Raw genomic sequence first — 20,884 nt, forward strand, 5'->3', positions numbered from 1 at the left:
TTGATCTATTCAAAAGTCGTGGTAGGCAAGATATCCGATTCGCCGCGTCCATGGTGGAAATTGCCCCGGATACCCCTGGCAACCCGATCGTTTGGTTTCTTTCCAAAATGTCGTCGGAAACCTTTGGCGGGTCGTGTTGATGGCATTAAAGTCCGGCAAGGTCCCGCATTTGGAATGATAGTCGGTAACGTGGTTTGTGAAGACCCTCGACATCCAGTCGTCCTCATCGCGGACAACTGGGTCAACATTCAGCTAATACCATTACCTCTGCGAGTTGCCACGTGCAGCAAACTCCGGAAAGATTGAGTTATTGTAAATGATAACGTCAGGTTCACGCCACGGACGATCGGGCTCCAGCTCGGGCGCCGACCAGAAATCGGGGCCCATCCAAGTATCGAAACTTACACAAGAGACGACCGAAATTGGTACGATTACGAAGTCAATCCGGGGCATGCAGAGAAGGAATGTGCTGTCGTGAAATTACAGACGGCACGTCAGATGGGCCCCGTTTGCACTGCCTCATCGTGCTTCAGGTGTCACCGTATCACCGCAGGATCACTCATTCCCATTTGCGTACAAACACTAATACTAATATGCAACTCGTACTATGTAGGATAGTGTCTGGGGATGGCGTCTCAACTCAGCACGCCAGCGCAATTGAGCTCCAACGTTTGTTTCGTCTGATTCCGTATTATTGCCGTGCTTTCCGCGGTCAAGATCGCCACTACGGGCGCCTGTATACTAGAGAATTTTGATCTTCCCCAGAATCATTACCGCTGAGCAAAATCTTCCTTGTCCCTGAAACATCGAAATGATGCTGTGACAAGATTCATAATCCCGATTTCATCGTGGTCCATGGAACCGGGCCACACCCAACCCCTCGGCAGGCCATCTTGGCGATCATGCCCACCTTCTTCCAAACTAGTCAGTCGAAGCTTTATGCGTTCATTAAGCTTGATGCGAATACTACTACGGATACCAAATGACATGATATCATCGTCTAATGCCACTAAAGTACAGTTCGAGATCCTCGATCCTCCACGAGTAAATACGCTCTTTCGGACGCTCTAATGCACTCATCCATGCATGCAAGCAAATGAATTCCAATTCCCATCCTGCCGCCGAGCGGGCACAGCCTCAGAAGCTGACGGCACCGTCCATGCTCCTTCCCCAAGCAGTTCATTATAACACGTCCCACCGCGTATTCCACGGCATAATCCCCGCAGAGGCGTCGACTCCGTGCTTGTAGTTGCTCATCAGCTCTTCCTGGTCAACGCCGCAGTGGACCTGGCCGTCCCGACCCAGAAACCACCCCAGGCCGTACGTTGACCCGTCGTCGAGACGGCGCGCCATCTCCGTGCTGTTGAGCTTGGACGTGCCGACAAAGTTGTAGAGCATCTTGCTCTGGTGGATGAAAGCCAGCACCGAGGCGATCGTGTTTGGCTGTCGGGGCAGGAAGGGGTGCCGCCGGCGGAAGAAGACAGTGGTCGCGACCATGAACATGTAGAGCAAGATAAAGATACACAGGCCGAAAGATAGGTAGAAGGACATGACCGTTTCCTGGCCAGAGCTGATCAGGTTATCATCGTCACCTTCTTTCGCGGCCTTGGCTCCATCAGCGGTGAATCCCCGACCATCCACAGTAGCCAGTCCTGTGACTAGGATCGTGAGAAATTCGACCATGACAGTGCCGAATCCAACTAAAAACATAATCCCATGGCCGTTGAAGAGGGCCCGCAGCGGCATGTAACCAAATGGTAGGGCGGTATAGTCAAGCGTCAGTGTCTTTGATGGTGCGTGGCGTCGTGATAGGATATAGTAAGGCTCCATCATCCGGACAGATGTCTCGAGGCTGTTCCATGATAGCTTGAGACCAACCGCCAATGCGGTGACGGCCCATGACGCTTTGTCTGTGACAATATCTACAGGTGTGAACAAAAAGGTTGGTATAAACCCCATAAACAGCAAGAGGGCGATGATAAATGGGATGCTCCCAGCCGGACGTAGCATCATAGGATGCGGGTTCTCGGATAAGTGGGTGCCGTCGTCATTGTCCGTGTCCTTGCTCGAGGCACGGTTGTCGTTCTCATCGTCCGGCGCAAGCGACGAATTACGTAACAAGTAGCGGTTATGCTTGAGTCTATGGTGTATGTCCTTGGGCTTGGCTGTGTCGAGATCCTTGAAGTCCATCAAAATGTGGCTGACCACAGCCATGGATGCGAGTCCAGCGATGCCACGGACATCGGCCAACAAGCCCGAACGCCTCGTCTGAAGCATATAAAAGAGCCCGCACCCTGCAACAGCGCAGAGAATTAGGGTGGAAGCCAGTAATCGCGACCACACGGGTGAGAAGAGAATCTTCTTCTCGTCACCCGGATGTGCCATTCGCTCGTCGCGGCCTGGGGTTAGAATGACGGATGCTGCTGCGAAGGTGGGGATCAACGAAATGGCCAGTGTCGAGCCCATTGACGACAATGCCACAGCATAGTGACCGACCTTGAGGGCACGAAATGGTCGGAGGAAGCTGAAACTGGTTACATAGTCGACATTGATCGACTCGGCCGCCAGTGCGCCATCAGGTTTGGACATTTGGTAATATGCCTCTAAACGACGGACCTCGAAGTCGGTGAATTGCCATAAAACGCCGTAGACGACAGCAATAATTGTAGGGGCGAACTTGATGGTGAAATAAATGCCCGGATCTACCTCCTCTGGGGTTTTGAATCGAAGCACGGGGTTACCGTCGTTGTACCTCTGGAAAAGGGCTTCTTCCATCGCTGCGAGGGCAATGGAGAGAGAGATGAGGAAGATCAGGTAGGGCCAGCGCATGCTAAAAGGCTTCCAGTTAGGCTGTGGGTAGAATATTTGTGTCGTTTCCCGCTTGCCGCCTATAGCGAAGGTGGACTGTCGAGAGTTGTTAGAGGCCATACTGGTCAGCCCTTCCACCGTGCTCAGATCAGCCGGGTTCTCGACAATGACCTCGATGACCTCTCCCCGCCTATTCGCTTCGTCCTGGCCCGCATATCGGATTGTCTCAGCATATCCCAAATTTCTGCTAGGCTTACGCCTAGAGAAGGACCTAGATAGGCCTCGCTGAAGCACGGTGGGGGAATTCAGCAGCTCGGCGTCCCTCACCGTAGTGTCGGGACGAAAGCCCTGGCCAAGGCCGCCGGTGAGGTTGCCAGTGGCTTCTTGCTGTTGGAGCTGCTTCCTGAACTCTTCATCCTGCGCACCACTCGGGCCCTCGTAGGAGCTTACATCGAAACCGAGGCCCGCATACCCCTCGGTAGGAGTCCTGTCTTCCCTCCCGCCCATGGGGGCTGCTGTTTTTAGAAGAGATAGATCATATTCCTCTTCATTGATGGTCTCCGGAGCCGGGCGTCGCACGGAGCCGAGGCGAGTCTTGCGGCTGATCTTGGAAAGAGCTCTGGCCGGGAGGCTTGTCCCCGGCGACACAGGCGAGTAGCCCCCACTGGAGGGGTACACGAAGGAACCAGCCCATGAGGAGGGAGAGAGGGGTTGTCCACTACCACCATTTTCGTTTGGGCGAGGGGTGGAGCTGCTCCGGCGGGAGTCGAGAGAAACAAGCGATTCGCGGGTATGCAAGGGCGATCGGGGGGACTGCGTATCGTAGGGGTTTGCGTCAAAGTCGGTGATCTCGGACAGGTTGGAGATGCGGTGACTCAGTTGATGGCGCTCGGGATCAGGCTGCCTGAGAGGCTCCTTGCCCGTGTCGCTACGATGCGTCATGTCCCTGGCCGACGATCATGGCGCAACGAAACGAATTGGATCCGGAGGCGTTTGGCTTGGGGAGATAGCGAAAGTGATGATGGAGTGAGAGAGAGCCAGAGCTGCAAATGTGAGGAAACGAGAGACGTGGTCGCACTAGAACGGTCGTGGCGCAAGTCGCAAGGCAAAATGGAGATGTGGAAATGAGATAGGAGAGAGGTTAGGTTGAGAGTCTGGGGATGGGAATGAGCTTGGATGGGGGATGGATGGATCCTGGATGCAAAGGCTGGCCCCCCAAGCTCCATGCTGGGGCACCCTCAGTATTGGTCCTCGTAGGGCTGGCGGCCGTCAGGGACAGACCAGTGGGCCACCTGGACCCCCGCGCTGACAGCGACTCAGTGCTGGAGACTGGAGTGCTGGAGACTGGAGTGCTGCAAGCCACGCCGAGTCGCCGACGTACGCCCTCAGAGGCAGTAAAAGTAGATGGGAAGCCTGGGGCCGTTGATTGGCCTTGGGCTGATTACCTTTACCTATAGACGGGTTGCGATGGGCAGGTAGGTGGGTAGGCAGTGCGTTGATGCGGGCCAACTTCCAGGTTGCTCAACGTGAGCTTCAAGAGTCCAGACTGCCACTGAGAATGCATCTCATTTCTGTGCCACCGTCCCATCCCTGCCTCGGAGGAAAGCGACGGTGGGTCCTGTGTCGTGCTGTTGGCCGACTAAATCATCCAAGTCGACAAAGTCGACGCCCGGCATGTAGGGACGGGATTCCAGAATCCAGAGGGCCTTCAAGGTGAGGGCGAAAACACCTGACAGCAATGGTTGGAAGAAGGTAACCTACCTGCTCGTACTTAGTATCCACCACCCACGGTCAGGCGTCTTCAGTGCCGGCACCACCAAACAGCTAAAGATAGACCACCACCGGCTCGTGGCTGCACTGGCTATTAGTAGAGTGTTACTATTATCGACGGCGTGACGCTCCGACTTCCTAGGTCCTGAACGGAATCCTTCTGTCTCACCACTGCCAGCAGGTCGGGCCCCGCCCACGCGGCACATCCATCAGCCAGTTCAGCTCTGGAGGCCGATGGCTCCACGATTGGCGCCCGGCGACTCTTCCACGTTGGCGACTTTGCTACATTACGGCCTTGCCGAGCCAGTAGCAGCCCACCTGGTTGTCGAAAGAGGTGTCGTCTCAAACTGCCAAGTTCTGCCTCTATGAGTACTCGGTTACTACTACTTTTAGTAACCTCTGCTATTAGTAGTACGTACTAGTAGTAGGTAGTCGTAGCAGGTTTAGACAACGTGTATGAGGGAGAGACACCTGTTCTATTTTGGTTCACTTCAGCTGCAGATGAACGGGCAATTAATTGCATGCTATCGCCATTACCATTTTTCCTGCCCAGCAGCCTGTCTGGGTATAGTATTCGGATTGCCGTATCTCTTCGTATAAAATGGATACCATCGTGGCGCTCTGCTGCCGGACTGGGGGCCATTACATCGGACAATTTCCCAACCTTATCCACGCATAGGGCGCAATGTGCCCAACCAACCTGTGGGAGACACCCAAGCGAACACCTGCACTGGGAATGAGCGGTCCAGCGGTGACACAACGTCCTCTGGGATCATCACCCGGTCCTCATAAGGCTGAAACGGCGTTTCTCATCCTCAGCTTTCATAGGAACCCCCTGCATGACGAGCTGACAACCTAAACGCCCACTGCATGCTTCCTGTACGGTGTGCCGACGCGCGTTTGGGTAGGCCGCTGGGAATGCTCCTCAGCTGCATCTCTGGACCACGCCATCAACTGGACAAGTAGTATCTCACCGCCTCCATGAAAGAATGGCTCCCACTTCAATGTTAACATAACACTGGTAACTCAGGATGGAGTCTGAAATCAGGTCCAAATCCATTTTGAAGGAATTAAAATCTTCTCCGAATCTAAGCTATTAAATACCGTGATGCAACCACGAGGGTATCCAGACTGGTCAACGCCTGCTCCCACACGGGACTACTTCAATGTCCCAATCTAATGTACTCTAAAAAGCCACGATGCAACTCGCTATCGAGGGAGCCCCAAAACCAAAATATATCGGCCGTCAGATACTTGTTTACATGAGCAACATCAGCGCCGCTACCATGGCCGGTACCAGCGCCATTGGGGAGAAAGGCTGGATCAGCCCGGGGGCGCTGCTAAGCTCGCCACAGCAGTCCCATTTGTATGTGACATTGTTCATCTGCGCAGCAACCTCAAACACAGAACCTGGCGGGTCGCCGTAGTTGTAGTAGTCAACATTGAGGTAGGTTGGCGGGTGGCCCCATTGACTCTGGCATTTTCTGGCGGCGGCGCCGAGGCTGCCATAGCCGGTGGCGTTATTGGTCTCGTTGAGCAGCGAGACAGCAGGGACGAGTAGTGAGGTATCGAAGACGTTGAACTCGACGTTGAGGTTATGGTTCATGAGGGTGAGGCGATTACGGGCAGTCTCGGGTTTCAGGTCCGGCGGACGCTGGACGTCGCAGGGAAATTCGCGGTCTACAGGATCGAAGGGTGTCTCCCAGACGTGGGCGAACTGATCAAGCAGCCAGGGGAACTGGGTCTGGTCCGCATTGTAGTCTAGGAACATGATGACGCGCTTGCCGCGCAGGATCAGGTTCTCGAGGGTAGGCCAGTCGTCGCGGGTCATGGGGAGATACGGCGCCTCGTACGCGTATTTGACGATTCCTGATTCCCTGAGGTAGGGCTCGTAGAGCGATGGTTTCGAGTAGTTTCCGTTGCCGAGTAGAATGGTGACAACGTCATATGGATGCTTGGAGACCCAGTCTGTGACCTCGCCGAGCCAGTCGGTAATGGGGCCAGCGTCCAATAGGTCGCAGGAGGTGTGGCAGAAATGAGGCACTGTGCCGTTCACGGGCCATTGGATCTGAGCCTGTAGGAAGCGGACGCCATCGTCAAGCTGCGCTTTGACGGGCAGCTCCTGATTCGAGCCCGTATTGCCGGGCCGGACAAAGGGCGAGTTGTGGCACCCGACGTTAGTAATGTTGCTATACTTGCGCGTGCACAGGTCGACATAGTTGTTACAGGGTTGAGTGTTGGTGGGCTCAGGCTTGTCGGTCGTATCAGTGGCGTTAGCAACAGGTGTCTCGGCGGACGAGAGGGTCTCAGTGGCCGAGAGGCCCTCTGTGAAAGTGAAGGAGCCCGTGATGGTCTCATCGGACGGGTCTCCCAGAGTAATTCGGGACGTGTATTTCGAGTAGGGCCCCGTGGGAGGGCCGGTATGTTTCTCGACCTCTTCTGTCTTGGTGCCCGTGAAGAAGGCCATCTCGTCTGTGTTGGAGAAGGTGACTGTGGGTTGGGTTGGCCCAGCAGTGTCGGTAGTACTATCGTCCTTTGCGAGGACTTGATGCGATAGCAAGGCGCCTGCATAGAGCAGGGCTGTGTTGAGGGAACGCATGACGGCGATGAAATGGGAGGCAGTTGAGGATCACCCTCGTTCCCCGACTCCCAGTAGTGTCGTTTCTCTTGGCGGACGAGCCTGAGCAAAGAAGATAGTAATCGCTTTTCAATGATATTTGTCAAAGAGAAGGAAATGCCGCGCTATGCAGGCGACACGGGCGAGCGTTCGCCTCGAGTCAATGGAGATAGGGTCGCAACGGTCGTCAAGAGGCGCGCATTTGAGAACGGCGACGACGAAGTTGGAAGAAAGTCGTCCAGATCAGGTGTGGCGGGGAGCTATGGCTAGCTGTGGTGGTGGTGGCAGGCAGGCACGGCCCAGATTTACCAGGAAAAAAACGATGGGAGTGATGCAAGTTGTCTTGGCCCGATATTGGTAGTGACGGAAGATCGAAAAAGCACACGCAATGGTGCTGCAAGTTGGACAAGGAGCAGATTGTCGTTGGACGGGAGAAGTGAAAGGGGCAGCGACGATCCGTCAACTAAGTGGAGGTGGATTCATTGGAGCTGTTCATACGCCCGCGACAAGATAATTGCATGTACGGATACGTATTCGTAGGATGAGTACGATGGAGCGCAGCACAACCAGCTTGTGGGATCTACTTGGCTATTACATAAATCTAATGTTGGATGACAGCCTGGCTGAGCTGGATCACCGCTAATTAGCAACACGAGGCAAGCCTGGCAAGATAATCAAGCAGCGCAGTGGGCCGCCGAGAAAACCTTGAAGTCTATTCTGACCGCGCGGCCAGCGTGTGCGGATTGTGGAACCCGGCATTGAGTGTGTGTCCATCCCCGCCACGATAGTCTCGGTGATGCTGCCTGACACCATGACGTTGACCGGGCTGATGTCCATTTGTCCAGCAGAAACAGGGTCAAGAAGACCAATCCAAGCTCAGAATATGTATAAGCAACAGCACAGGTCAGTTTGTTTGTCTACAATAGTACTTCCAGGCTCTGGTCGAAGCTGTCGAATGCTGGCAGCATGATGAAGAATACTCGTATGCACTTTGATGATCTTGATCAAAATGATCAAGCTTGGGCATCCTGACGCCAGATGGAGTGGAGAGCGACCCACTGATTTTCGGCAGTGCCTGGTGTGAAACAAGGGTCGGTGACCAGTGAGCGCTGGCTGTTGGCCGATTGTGTGGGGGCGCCACCAGGAGATCCCCTGGCGCGGGTGGGGCCGGCCCAACAGGTGGAGAAGCAGCGCGCCAAACAGCGCCCGTGCTTGGCAGTGGTGGGCACCGATTAAGCCGCTTTGCCGTGCAGCTGCCGCAAGCCCCAAGTGACGAAATCTTGGGTGGGAGATTTGACTTCCAGCTCCAGCGCAATCCTGCAGTGGCCAAGGTACCTCGTACAGTGAGCACCTCTAACCACTGGACCTGCTCAACACTGGGCATCCGATCTGGATCCAAAGTCAACATCACAACCTCCCACCACCACAACTCGTGGTTCTCAATTGCACGCAGCTAGGAGAGCACGGCCTCCTCGCATCACCACCGTTGCCCAGCATGGCCGCCTCTCCAGTCCATCGGCGCAACACGGCTGTTGTGGCCGCCGTGTTCTACCTCGTCACCGTCCCCTTCCTCATCCTCGTCTCGGTCGGCAACACCCACATCAATAGTATCCTCAACGACATATACTTCTTCAAGCTCGATGTCTCCCACATCATCCCCGTCTCTGTCGCCAACTCCCACCTCCTGAACTCGGTCGCCCGTAGTCTGGGCCTGCACGACTTCTACTCTGTTGGTCTATGGAACTTCTGCGAGGGTTATGTCGATGAGTGCGTCCTGCAATTGTCCCTCCCTGCTGCTGGTGCGCCCTGGCTGACTTCAACACGTGTAATAACAGAGGCGTCACGTATTGCTCCGAGCCAAAGTCCTTCTACTGGTTCAACCCAGTCGAGGTGCTCGTCGGGGAGCTCCTCGCGGGCGCCAGTATCGCTCTCCCTTCCCAGGTGACCACCATCCTCAACCTCCTCAAGCTGGGCTCCCGCATCATGTACGTCTTCTTCACGGCCGCCACCGTCATCAACTTTGTCCTCATGCTGGCCTCGCCCCTGGTCCTGCGCACCCGCTGGTTCAGCCTCGCCCTCTCTCTCATTGGCGCCATCTCCTCCATCCTCGTCACCGTCGCCACCATCATCGCGACCGCGATCAGCTTCGCCGCCAAGATTGCCCTCACCGCCCAGGACGAGCTCAACATCAGTGCCGACGTCGGCATCAAGATGCTCATCTTCATGTGGGTAGCCACCATCCTCACCGATCTGGCCTTCATCCTCCACGCCGCCATGGGCTGCTGCTGCAGGCCCCAGCGCGGTAACCGGTCTCAGGAGGAGCAGCCCGCGCCCGCCATGAGCGAGAAGAAGACGACCAAATTTTCCTTGCCCAGCTTCGTGCGCCGTAGGAAGGGTGTGTCGACGGCTGAGGGCACTTCGTCGACACCCGAGGGCGCTACGTCGACCGAGTAATCTATACCCATGCGGTTGGTTTTGCGACTGTTGGTCGGGGCGGCTCGATTAATTTGGAGAACTAGACCACAGGTCTAGCGGAGGCGCTTACATATATAGTCATTTTTTAGAGTCGATTGCGTTGCTTTATTCAAAAGCATGAGCAACCAAATCACCACTGGTTTTGAAGCTCATATTACGGCCTACCGATTATTAGATACACGTGGTATACCTTTGGTGGATATCCTGAATAGATTAATACAGAGTCAGCTTCAAATAGACTTGCTCTCTGCCTGGCCCCGTCATATCCTCTCCGCGTCATATGTACAAATCGTTTCGTCATCACAGAGTGCCCCATCATTACCCCTGAGTCCAGCGAGAAACCAACGCCAAACGCAGGCTACACGAGCCAGAACAGGGCAACCCCCAACGCCACACCGAGAAGCCCGTTGGCCGAAACCGCCGTGGCCGCCGCCCCATCCTTGGGGAACTCCTTCTGCACTTTCCCCGTCTGGCTCGCCTCCACGGTGAAGCAGCTCGCCGTCCCGCACTTGTACCCGCTGGGGCAGCACCCGGCCGTGGGACCCCCCGAGTCGCCGCACAGGAACCACCCGCCGGCGCACGTCCCCGTCGTGGAGGCGGGCACGTCGTCGGCGGGCACCACGACGGTGGCGGCGCCCGAGGCGATGGTGGTCGAGCGCCGGGGTGGGCACGAGTGCGTCTCGCAGTTGCGGTCGGTCCTGCAGCAGCCGCCCCCGTGGGTGGCGAGGCAGCCGTAGAACCCGGTTGGGCCTGGGAAGAGTCAAGTCAGAGATGTTGTTGCGCGGATGGGAATCAAAAGGGGGGGCGGGGACGTACAGCCTGTTTGCGTGCTCGAGCCCTCTGTCGTCTCTGCGACAGACGTCAATGTTGGGCGCCACGGAGCGCCGCCCGTCTCCGTAATCGTAGCCGTAGCCGTAGCCGTTTCTATCGCCGATTCCGTGGTTATAGTAAGCTCGGTAGTTATGATGGTAGTAGTGGGCTCTTGGGAGGTCTCTTCCTCTGTCGTCGTCGTCACCTCCGTCTCAGTCGGCCTCGGGATCGCCGTAGTTGTAGGAGGCCCCGGTTTCACGCCTGTGCCTGTCAGCCTCGCATTTCTCTCCTTCCAAAAGATAAACAGATTGGAAGCCTTTATTTCACTCACAGCCAACACCCTGGCATTTATACCCTGAGATGCAGCACCCGCCCCCGAGCTCTGGTGGACAGCTCACAGCATCGGCGGGACAGGCGCCCACGCCGCCACCGCAGTTAGACCCCCGTGGACAGCAGGCCACATGGCCGACGGCGGTGTCTGACACTTTGGTGCAGAATGTCCCGTCCTGGCAGCACTTGTTGGGGTACCCGATGTCGGCGCAGCTGTTCATGCCGGAGGGGCACGACGACCTCCTCTCGAGGATAGCCAGCACCTCGGCGGCGCGCCGCAGAGCGCCCTCGTGGGTCTCTTCGTTGTAGTGCGGCGCAAAGGCCCGTCGGTAGAACTGCGTCGATGCATTGGTGCTTTCTACCTGGTAGTCTGCGTCGAGGTCGAGAGGCGCGAGGTCGGGGAGGGGCGCAAAGGCAAGATGCTCGGGGAAGAGCTTCTCGCTGGAGTCGGGGGAGAGCTTTTTGATGGCGGTGGGGCCGAGGTTGGCGGTCGCGAGGGGGAGCAGGGCCAGCAGGGCCGGTGGGAGGAGGAGGATGGAGTGAAGTGATGGCATCTTCAGCTGTGGTGGGATTTCGAGGCAGTTTAGTGTGGTGTTTGTTGGAAGCGAAAGAGCTCAGATTGCGCAGCGCAGCGAATGGTGATAATTCGCCTCTCTACAGGTCTACTGCTCTAGCCCAGTGTCACGATAGACGAAAGACTTTTATTTGAACAATGAGTAATTTCACCATGACGTTTGGTAGAAACCTTGTGAAACGATGAGGTTCTGACAATGCCATGGCGCTAATCCTGGGTGGCCCGGCAACCATTATCATGCTGCCCGATTGGGACGTGGCCTGACGTGTACTCGTACTATAGGATACGGAGTGGCCAGCTCCTGGATGTGAACAAGAAACCCCAAGGTGATACAGTTCGGTATATTTATGAGCCGGCTCACACGTTATTATTGCGAGTCTCAAGACGATTTAGACGCCTGCCGTCTGGAATGCCATCGCCAAACTCTAAGTCTTAGTCTAAGACGCCTGATTGCCCAAACAGGTAATCGGCCGCTCAGCTACCCTACATCTCTATGCCTGGGCGTCATGGCTAATATCTCATACTAGGTAGATAAGGCAGACATATTCGTACTAGTAGTACTCTTGTATTAAGTAAAGGGTAAGTGCAGTATATGCCAGGAATTTGGATAATCCACATAGCGTATCCGTGTAAGTTGTAACGTTAGTAGAGTGTGTAAAGCATGCCCAGGTCGCTGATGCTAGTTATATTTGTGTTTCTCAGCACGACTTAGTGCACTGCATGATTCATGATACCTTGATCCCGTTGATGAAGAAACTTTGCGAGCGGAGTTTGCGAGTTGTCCAGTCTTCATTTCCCATGTATTATATTCTCATAATATACAATCATATGCTAACCATATCTATAATAATGCACTGTCCCCTGTTTATATCGTACACTTCCGACGAATTGTTTATACAGATAGTAATTAGATCAGAACATCACGTTGGCCCCCTTTATCTCATCCTTCGGCTGGCTCTCGGTACGCTCCTCTACCGTTGCGGGACTTCCCTTCTTCTTCGACTGCGCCTCGCGCCTCGCTGTAGGTTCCTTGATAAAGGCGTGGCAGAGCAATCCTGCAGCAACGCTGACGTTCAAACTGTCCACGCAACTCTCCTGGATGAAGCGAGGCACCGAAAGCTCGTAGTCGGCCGCCATCTTTACCTGCTTGGAGAGCCCGAAGCCCTCGTTGCCCAGGACCAAGATGCATGGGTTGTCCGATAGTGGACTGTTCCTCTCAATGTCATCCGTGGAGAGGAATTTCCCACTGTGCATCGCCGCGAACTTCTTGCTTGGCGGCGCGACGGCCGCATACGATTTCCACCCGGCCTTCTTGGACTCCTCCAAGAAACTCGCGGGAGAGTCCACGGTGAAGATGGTAACCTCCTCCACTGCGCCGGCGGCGGACTTGAGCACCACGGGCGTCAGGGTCGAAGAGTTGCGGCTGGTGATGCCAACGGCGTCAACGCCAAGGTAGCTTGCCGTCCGCAGCATGGCACCGAGGTTTCCCGGGTCCATGATCTCGTTGAGGAGAAGAACAAGGGGCCTTGCGGTGATGTTGCTCGAGCGCCGGATGAATGTGTCGTTCCCGTTGACTGCCTCGTCCTCCTTCGTCTGATGACCCAGTTCGATATTGAACCCCAGCCTTGATGGCGACTCTTCGAGCTTGCCCAATGATGCTACAGGTAGCTGGGGAAGAGGTGACGTCTCGAGAACGAAGCCGTTGTGTGGCCGGCCCATGCTCATCTTGTCCATCAACCGTTGGTCCTCATTGGGCACTATCGTGATGGGGACGCCGCGCTCCTGAGCAAGCTGGGTGATGGCGGCGATATCCTTCGTTTCTTGCCGATTCTCTCCACCGTATATGTAAAGGTTGTACAGCTTCCGCCTCCCATGATCGAGCGCGGCTTTGACAACAGATCTTCCATACAGGAACTGGGACGCAGCGGTGGTGTACTTGATCGTGATTGGCATCATGTTCCCGTTCCGCGGGCGTGGCGGCGGGGTTGACACGCCCGGGGTCTCGTCAGCACGGCCTTCCGTTCTGGCTGTTCGCCTAGCCCCATGATCTTGACCTCTCGTAGCGCGACTCTTGGGTTCGGGGAGCGAGGCACGCCCGGCGATAACGTCGCGGATTTCATCGTCCCGGCCTTGGGACCTCTCAGTTCGCCTAAGCCTGCCATGATCTCGACCCCTTCCAACACGGTCCCTGGATTCGCGCGGCGAGGTACGTCCGGCGGCTGTGTCGCGGAATTCGCTGCCACGGTCTTGCACCCTCCCCATTCGCCCAGATCCGTCGCCATCTCGGCCACTCGCGGCACGATCCTTGGATTCGCGGGTAGAGGTATTTCCCAAGACGGCATTGCGGGTAGTCCATTCGTCGCGCTTCCTGTCGTGGAACGAACGCGGCCGGATGGGCTCATCGATGATGTTTGTCAGATCCTTGAGCGAGCCGTGCTTCATCTGATATACCAGACTGTTCTTTCCGAAATCCGAGCCCGGGTCAACAAAGCGCTTCCTCCTCGTCTGTTTGCCGGTGCCGTCTTCCTCCTCTTGCTTGCGCTTGAGTTTTCTCAGCAGCTTCAGCTGCTGTCGCTTGCTGCCCGCCCCTTCCAGAGCCTTCTCTGTGAGTCCAGAATAATCGCCCCTATCGCGACCCCGCCCAGGGGTGCCTCTGAAGGACCTAGACCCGCCATGTTGAGTCGAGTCGGAGCGTTCACCGTAGGAATCCCTGTCGCGCCTTCGCCCGGAGATCACGTCGGAGAACCTCGACTCGCCATATCGAGTCGAGTCAGAGCGTTCATTATAGGATTCCCCATCGCGCCTTCGGCCGGAGGTTACGCTAGAGGGCCTCAATTCCCCATATTGAGCCTTTTCAGACCGTCGCAGACCTCGGTGAATCGCCGACAGACTAGAGGCGCGAGTTGCGGCGGGGGCGGGGTAGGATAGTTGCGTAAGGATCTTTGCGGATGGGCGGTAGAGACCAAAGGTCTTGAGTTGTAATGAACGTATCATTGCATTATGCGGTTTGGGAGAATGAAGGGGAATGATGCAGGTTAGTGATGAGTGGACTGGCAAACTGGGTCAATGTCGATGTCCCGTCTTTTTTTCTGCCGGGTTGGCCCTTGGCGATGAAGGCGGTGGGAGATTTAGAGATTCTGATTGGCTGAAGAGGGCGATCTGCAGGGTTAATCTCTCAACGCGTGCCACAGTCGCAACCGCGTCTGGGCGGATTTCGAAGCCTGGATGCTTGACCCACATTGGAAGTCACTACCTTCTGACCTACAACTGACAAAGAAGTGTTTGGATGGTTTGGGTAGAGGTCGCTCGCTCTCCGTCACGCGTGCCCACTTGTCCCTCAGAATGTAGTACACTTTCCAATGAACTAAACCGGTCTCACAATCTCCAATCCTCCATCCTATTGGGTACCATCCCTTCTCTACCCCTCCAAGATCGCGGACTCGCATGGCAGCGCGCCGTCGCAAGGTATCGCAGGTCGCGCTCACCCCCTTTGGTCGATAGCTCCTAACGCAGATGGCAGGATGGGCGACGAACCTGTACTCGAGCAAGTGGCGGGGGCTACGAAGGGCTCAGTTGCCGCGAAAGCCGATACGGACCTCGATATGAGCTTCGACTTTGATCGTCGCGATCTCGACTTGGACGCAACGGCAGATACTAGCGAAATCCTGGACTCGGAAAACGAAACCCACAATGGGGCGGACCCTGAAGAAAACGAGGCTCAAGGGTCGGCGGAAGCTCGGCATGATGTCGCACCCGATTCCTTTAGTACCGAGCATGTCGCTTCCCCTAGCCCGGAGGCTGCTGTGGACGGCGAACGGGATAGCACCCCGGTAATACCAAAGGAATCCGCAAAGACAGAATCCGCGGAACGAGAACTCTCTGCCACGTCCTCTGCGAAGACCCCCCGTCGTTTTGAAATTAGCCTACCAGGCCTGCCTCTATCCCGACGAGACCAGTACGAGCAGGTTAAAAGCGACACTATAGAGACAGTCAAGCGAGAGGATACGACAGAGGCGGGCCAAGTGTGCTACCATGTAGAATTTACAGATGGACGGGAGGAGCTGGTAAGTCTGGCGTGTCTACTTGCTGTCCTTCGGCGCCCCAATATCGCGACTCTGCACACCTGGCGGACGCTGCTCTGGCTTCTGCTTTCATCTGGAGAGACGGATTCCCAGCACTTGCCTGCTCTTCACACCGCCCTTAGTTTTCCCTCAGGGCACACAATACCTCATGTTATTTAGCATACTGTTACCTGTTTGCACGGGCCTTATCACATATCTCTCACCTTGCCATTCCCCTCTCATCTCTTTCTCTCCTCATCCTCTCATATCCCCTCCTCTATATCTGTACACACTCTCTTCTCGATTTCTTATACTGCGCATGCATCTCTGACTCGGGAAAAGGTCACACACGACGAAATCATCAACTATCGGAACGGTCAAGCTGCCCTTCTTCGCTTCTACAATCCCGAGATGGACGTGCTGGGCAAGCGAAAGCGTGATGATGCCGACGAATGGCAATCGGGGGCGGATGAATCCACCACTGATGTTATGGTCGACGACAACAACGAACCTGTAGTGAATCATCATCGAGCAAAACGCAGCCGCTCCGTGCGATCGCTTCCTTCTAGAGCTGCTGCGACGAGACAAAGCTCGCACCATCGCTCCTCACCCTCAGACGAGGATGATGACGTCGTTGTCTACAATGACAAGCCTAAACCTCGACGCAGCCTCCGACCTCGAAAACCTCTGACGACCCTCTCCGTACAAGCACAAGACGAGCCTCAAGAAGATCCTCCGGACGATGGTGAGTTCGCCATTGTGACATCGGACATAGCGAAAAACACCAAGTCAAGGGCCAGGCCTCGTCGAGTACAACCTCATCGTCCGAACTATACCCTGGCTCGGCAGAAATCGCCTGACTCTGACATTGAGTTTGAAGCGCCTCGTCGGTCAAACAGAGCAACCCGAAATCAGCTTGATATGCGGGATGACGTCCCGATGGACGACGATTCATTCTACATTGCTGAGGAGAAGGCGCCTGGCACTCCCAAGGTAATCTCGGTCAGAGAGATTGTTCAACCAGTGAACCCTGACTCAGCGTTTGCTTCGACTCACAATGATTTCTGCCACACTTGCGGGGGTTCCAAGCAAAGAGGCCAGCTCGTCTACTGCCAAGGCTGTAGTTTGACGTTCCACAAGAACTGCCTTGGATACCGGAGTGGGCGTGAGCACATGGTTACCAAGATAAGAGAGGAAGATTTTGTTCTACAGTGCAAGTATTGCATTGGAGTTTACAAGAAGAAAGACAGTAACGCCCCTAGCTATGACATGTGTCAGGCCTGCAAGAAGCCTGGCAAGGCATGCGCCGCGTTTTCGGAGAAGAAGACCTCTCGCCAGGAGGAGAAGCTCCGGGAGCAGAATGGAGGCGTTGATCCCATCACGCCTGTATCGTCGGATCTGGTTAACAACTCGGATTTGGTTCTCTTCAGGTGTGTGAAGTGCCATAGAGGATGGCATATCGACCATCTCCCCCCCATTGGCAAGGAGACCGTCGGCACCGACGTTCGATCGGAGCGTTTGAAAGACTACTCGATCGACTGGCAATGCAACGAGTGCTCCTCAGCAAAGCACAAAATCCACCGTCTGGTTGCGTGGAGGCCTATTCCCGAAAAACGCGCCCTTCATTCCTCAGAGACAGGCACACTGTCTGTTCTAGATTTTGATGAAGACAGTAAAGAATACCTGATCAAGTGGGAGAGCACATCCTACTTTCATTGTTCTTGGAAGCCGAGCGCCTGGGTCTTTGGTATAGCCCCATCCATCCAGCGCTCTGCCTTTGCGAAGCGCGACGCCGAAAAGAGTCTTCTGCACTACAGTGAAAAAGACGCCATCCCCGAAGAATATCTCATGCCCGATATTATCCTGAACCTTAAGATGGACAGCTCGACATATGTTCGAACGAATCGCAAGGAGGATGAGTTGGCCCAAGCACCCAAGATCCGAAAGATATTCGTCAAGTTCCAAGGCCTCGGATACGATGACGTTGTGTGGGATTTGCCTCCCAAGAAGAGCGATGGGAAGGCTATCTACAATGCCTTTGTGGGGGCCTATTATGATTATCTGGACGGAAAGTTCTTCGAGTCCGAACCGTACCACAAGATTCGTGACCGCGTCAAGGCGTACAAGGAGGCAGACTTTGAAGAAGTCGACACACAGCCCGCGGGTCTCCAGCGGGGCAAGCTCATGAGCTACCAGATTGAGGGCCTTAACTGGCTTCTCGAGAACTACCACGCCGGAAAGAGCGTCGTGTTAGCAGACGAAATGGGCCTAGGCAAAACTGTGCAAGTGGTCAGTCTGGTTGCTTCACTCGTCCAAGACAAACCCAAAGTAAGTACTCCCACCGCCTGAAGCCATGGTATGACATGGTATGCCACTTGCTAACCTCTACACCATAGGTCTGGCCGTTCCTTATCGTCGTTCCTAGCGCTACTTGCCCCAACTGGCGCCGGGAGTTCAAGCAGTGGACTCCAGAGCTGCGGGTTGTCACCTACCATGGTGGCAGAGCACCCCAGGAGCTCGCGTACAAATATGAGCTCTTCCCTCAAGGATCCAACGACATGAAGGCCCACGTAGTCATCATGTCATACGACTCGGCAGCCGACCCTCACACAAAGGCACTTTTCAAGAATGTCCAATGGGCGGGTCTGGTGGTGGACGAGGGTCAGCGCCTGAAGAATGACCAAAACTTGCTTTACTCTGCTCTTCGATCCATGAAGATTCCTTTCCGCCTTTTGCTTACCGGAACCCCATTGCAGAACAACAAGCGAGAACTTTTCAACCTCCTTCAGTTCATTGATGAGTCTCAAGATGCGGCAAAACTGGATGCCGAATTTGAGGTGCTCGATAAAGAGACTCTACCCAAGCTGCACGAGAAGATCCGCCCGTACTTTCTTCGGCGGACAAAGGCCGGTGTTCTCAAGTTCCTGCCACCAATGGCCCAAATCATCCTTCCGGTGACCATGACGGTCATCCAGGAGAAGCTCTCCAAGAGTATCATGGCCAAGAATCCCCAGCTGATAAAATCCATGTTTGCAAACAGCAAGATGAACAGAAAGGAGCGAGGGAGTTTAAACAACATTCTCATGCAGCTTCGGAAGTGCCTTTGCCACCCGTTCATATACTCTGAAGCCATCGAGGAACGCCATCATGACCCGACTGTCCTCCATCAAAACTTGGTCGAGGCCTCTGCAAAGCTAATTCTCCTTCAAATAATGCTGCCGAAATTGAAAGAACGGGGCCACCGCGTCTTGATTTTCAGCCAGTTTCTCCAGCAGCTTGACATCATCGAGGATTTTCTGGCTGGCATGGGCTACGGCTTCCGCAGACTGGACGGGCAGATATCGAGCTTGGAAAAACAGCGGCGGATCGATGCCTTCAACGCCCCAGACTCGGACCTTTTTGCCTTCCTCCTATCCACCAGGGCTGGGGGCGTCGGCATCAACCTGGCCACAGCCGACACCGTGATCATTATGGACCCGGACTTCAACCCGCACCAAGACATCCAGGCTCTTTCGCGCGCGCACCGCATTGGGCAGAAGAAGAAGGTTCTCTGCTTTCAGTTGGTAACCAAGGACTCGGTGGAAGAGCGAATCATGCAGATTGGACGGAAAAAGATGGCACTGGATCACGCTCTCATTGAGAGCATGGATGATGATGACCTTGCAGGAGATGACTTGGAGTCTATCCTGAAGCATGGAGCTCAGGCACTGTTCAATGATGACTACCAGAAAGAAGCGATTCACTACGACTCTGCATCTGTTGACAAACTTTTAGATCGCACCCAGATGGAGAATACGGAGACGAGTGAGGACGGTTCCGGAGAGACCCAGTTCAGTTTCGCAAAAGTCTGGGCAAACGACAAATCGGCATTAGAGGAAGGTCTCGGAATTGGGGAAGACGAAGCCCCAGAGCCCATCAACTCGAGCGTTTGGGACCGTATCCTTGCAGAGAGAGAAGAAGAGGCGCGAAAAGAGGCCGAAGCTAACCGGGAGGTGCTGGGACGTGGTGGTAGACGAAGAACGGTAAGCGGGGACTTAACCACTTGATGATAACTTTGCTAATGAGACTAGGCGGTATTTAGTTACAAGATGCCCGGACCACATGCTCTAGTACAACCCGACGGGCTCGAGGCCGAGTCGGACTCGTCCGACGTATATTCTGGGGCTGACTCTGCAGAGGAGTCTGATGACGATGCCGGGGCCCCAGGCAAAGGTAAACGACACAAGAACATACCCACACCAACAAAGATAAAGACAAAGACTCCAAGCACCCCAGCAGCAACCCCGACCAAGAAACAGACAAAGAAGAGCACGATTAACAACCAGACTCAACAGACGCCCAAGACCAAGCCGACGCCGCCCTCGAAACGCAGGCCCTCAAAAGCAAAGTCGACAGTCGCTCGCGGAGCGAAACCCTCAACCCAAACTCCCGAGAAAAAGGTAACTCCAAGAAAGCCCTCGCAAAAAGAACAGCAGAAAACCCCCAGCACGCCCGGCAAGCAGAAGGATGGCCGAGGGGAGGACAGAAATGGGGACCCAACGGGACTGTCCACGCCAGCACCAACGCCTCCGGCCGCCCTGGTACCCAAGCAGCCTCCCGCAACGCGTCCCAGCTCCCCCACCTCGGTGGCAACCTCGGAAACCCTCACCACTATGTAGATCCCACCACAGGCCGTCCAATGCTGGTGCGGACACCGAATAGCCATCCACCCGGCGTACAACAACCCGGGGCATATGTTAACCAGATCAAAGTTCTCGGCATTCCTATCGACACATTCAAGACGGAGGTGCAGGTGCGACTTGCCGTAGACTATTTACATCGATCTACGGCAAGCATCAATGATAAGAAGACCCAAGCCTCGTTGCTGCTTGGCCATTTACGACGTTTGACCACGCCGAGCGGGAACGGGAAGCGGAAAGGTTGACCCCATTTTTATTTCGCATACGGACACGGGCGGTATCACAAAAACACGGGATGATTTGCATAGCTTTGGAGTTGGGTGTGAGCAGGCTTGAACAAAGGCAAGCCTGCATAGATTTAACCTTCCACACCGCTGGAAGGAGTAGAGAAGAACTCGCAAGAACTAGGCTAGAGTACGGATAGCAGCAACGCTTGACACATTTGCTGCTGCGTGAGGTTGACACGCGCATAACTTGTTCCATGTGAGATCTAAACATTTTCTGCAGGCAGCCGCCCAACCAGCCCATCTTGGCTGTCACGGACCGGGAACAAACGCGCGCATGCTACGTACATTTTAAAATGCTCTGGGGTAAAATGACAAGGCATCTCGACATTTGCTTCTTGTCGATGACCATTGTGAAGTTTGAGTGGATTTCCTCTGAGCGTGAGATCACACGACAACCACCTAGTTAGTATATGGCATGATACCGGGATCCTCATTCGCCCGTTTGTTTCCCATCTACAAATTAACCAGACCGC

General features: G+C 55.0%; 6 protein-coding genes across 6 annotated transcripts; 2 read left to right on the forward strand and 4 right to left on the reverse strand.

Annotated features, from left to right (window-relative positions):
- Window positions 1–1,182: 1,182 nt before the first annotated feature.
- Window positions 1,183–3,750, reverse strand: ACO1O0_002271 (DUF3433 domain-containing protein; the record flags this gene model as incomplete). The annotated part of the gene is made up of 1 exon (XM_083191743.1): window positions 1,183–3,750. The coding sequence occupies one exon, from the start codon at window positions 3,748–3,750 to the stop codon at window positions 1,183–1,185; it is 2,568 nt and encodes an 855-aa protein (XP_083052957.1).
- A 2,086-nt stretch (window positions 3,751–5,836) lies between these two features.
- On the reverse strand, window positions 5,837–7,177 carry ACO1O0_002272 (PLC-like phosphodiesterase; the record flags this gene model as incomplete). The annotated part of the gene is made up of 1 exon (XM_083191744.1): window positions 5,837–7,177. One exon carries the CDS (start codon window positions 7,175–7,177, stop codon window positions 5,837–5,839), a length of 1,341 nt encoding a protein of 446 aa, XP_083052958.1.
- Window positions 7,178–8,690: 1,513 nt separating this feature from the next.
- Window positions 8,691–9,649, forward strand: ACO1O0_002273 (SUR7/PalI family-domain-containing protein; the record flags this gene model as incomplete). The annotated part of the gene is made up of 2 exons (XM_083191745.1): window positions 8,691–8,962; window positions 9,031–9,649. 2 exons carry the CDS (start codon window positions 8,691–8,693, stop codon window positions 9,647–9,649), a joined length of 891 nt encoding a protein of 296 aa, XP_083052959.1.
- A 379-nt stretch (window positions 9,650–10,028) lies between these two features.
- On the reverse strand, window positions 10,029–11,623 carry ACO1O0_002274 (uncharacterized protein; the record flags this gene model as incomplete). The annotated part of the gene is made up of 4 exons (XM_083191746.1): window positions 10,029–10,420; window positions 10,487–10,796; window positions 10,879–11,370; window positions 11,615–11,623. 4 exons carry the CDS (start codon window positions 11,621–11,623, stop codon window positions 10,029–10,031), a joined length of 1,203 nt encoding a protein of 400 aa, XP_083052960.1.
- A 673-nt stretch (window positions 11,624–12,296) lies between these two features.
- On the reverse strand, window positions 12,297–14,378 carry ACO1O0_002275 (uncharacterized protein; the record flags this gene model as incomplete). Its single annotated transcript, XM_083191747.1, has 1 exon — window positions 12,297–14,378. One exon carries the CDS (start codon window positions 14,376–14,378, stop codon window positions 12,297–12,299), a length of 2,082 nt encoding a protein of 693 aa, XP_083052961.1.
- Window positions 14,379–14,905: 527 nt separating this feature from the next.
- ACO1O0_002276 (uncharacterized protein) lies at window positions 14,906–20,103 on the forward strand (the record flags this gene model as incomplete). The annotated part of the gene is made up of 4 exons (XM_083191748.1): window positions 14,906–15,448; window positions 15,788–17,773; window positions 17,842–19,467; window positions 19,516–20,103. 4 exons carry the CDS (start codon window positions 14,906–14,908, stop codon window positions 20,101–20,103), a joined length of 4,743 nt encoding a protein of 1,580 aa, XP_083052962.1.
- Between the last annotated feature and the right edge of the window lie 781 nt (window positions 20,104–20,884).

Source organism: Amphichorda felina, assembly GCF_050947745.1.
Source record: "Amphichorda felina strain 45539 chromosome Unknown scaffold_2, whole genome shotgun sequence".
Lineage (NCBI taxonomy): Eukaryota > Fungi > Ascomycota > Sordariomycetes > Hypocreales > Bionectriaceae > Amphichorda > Amphichorda felina.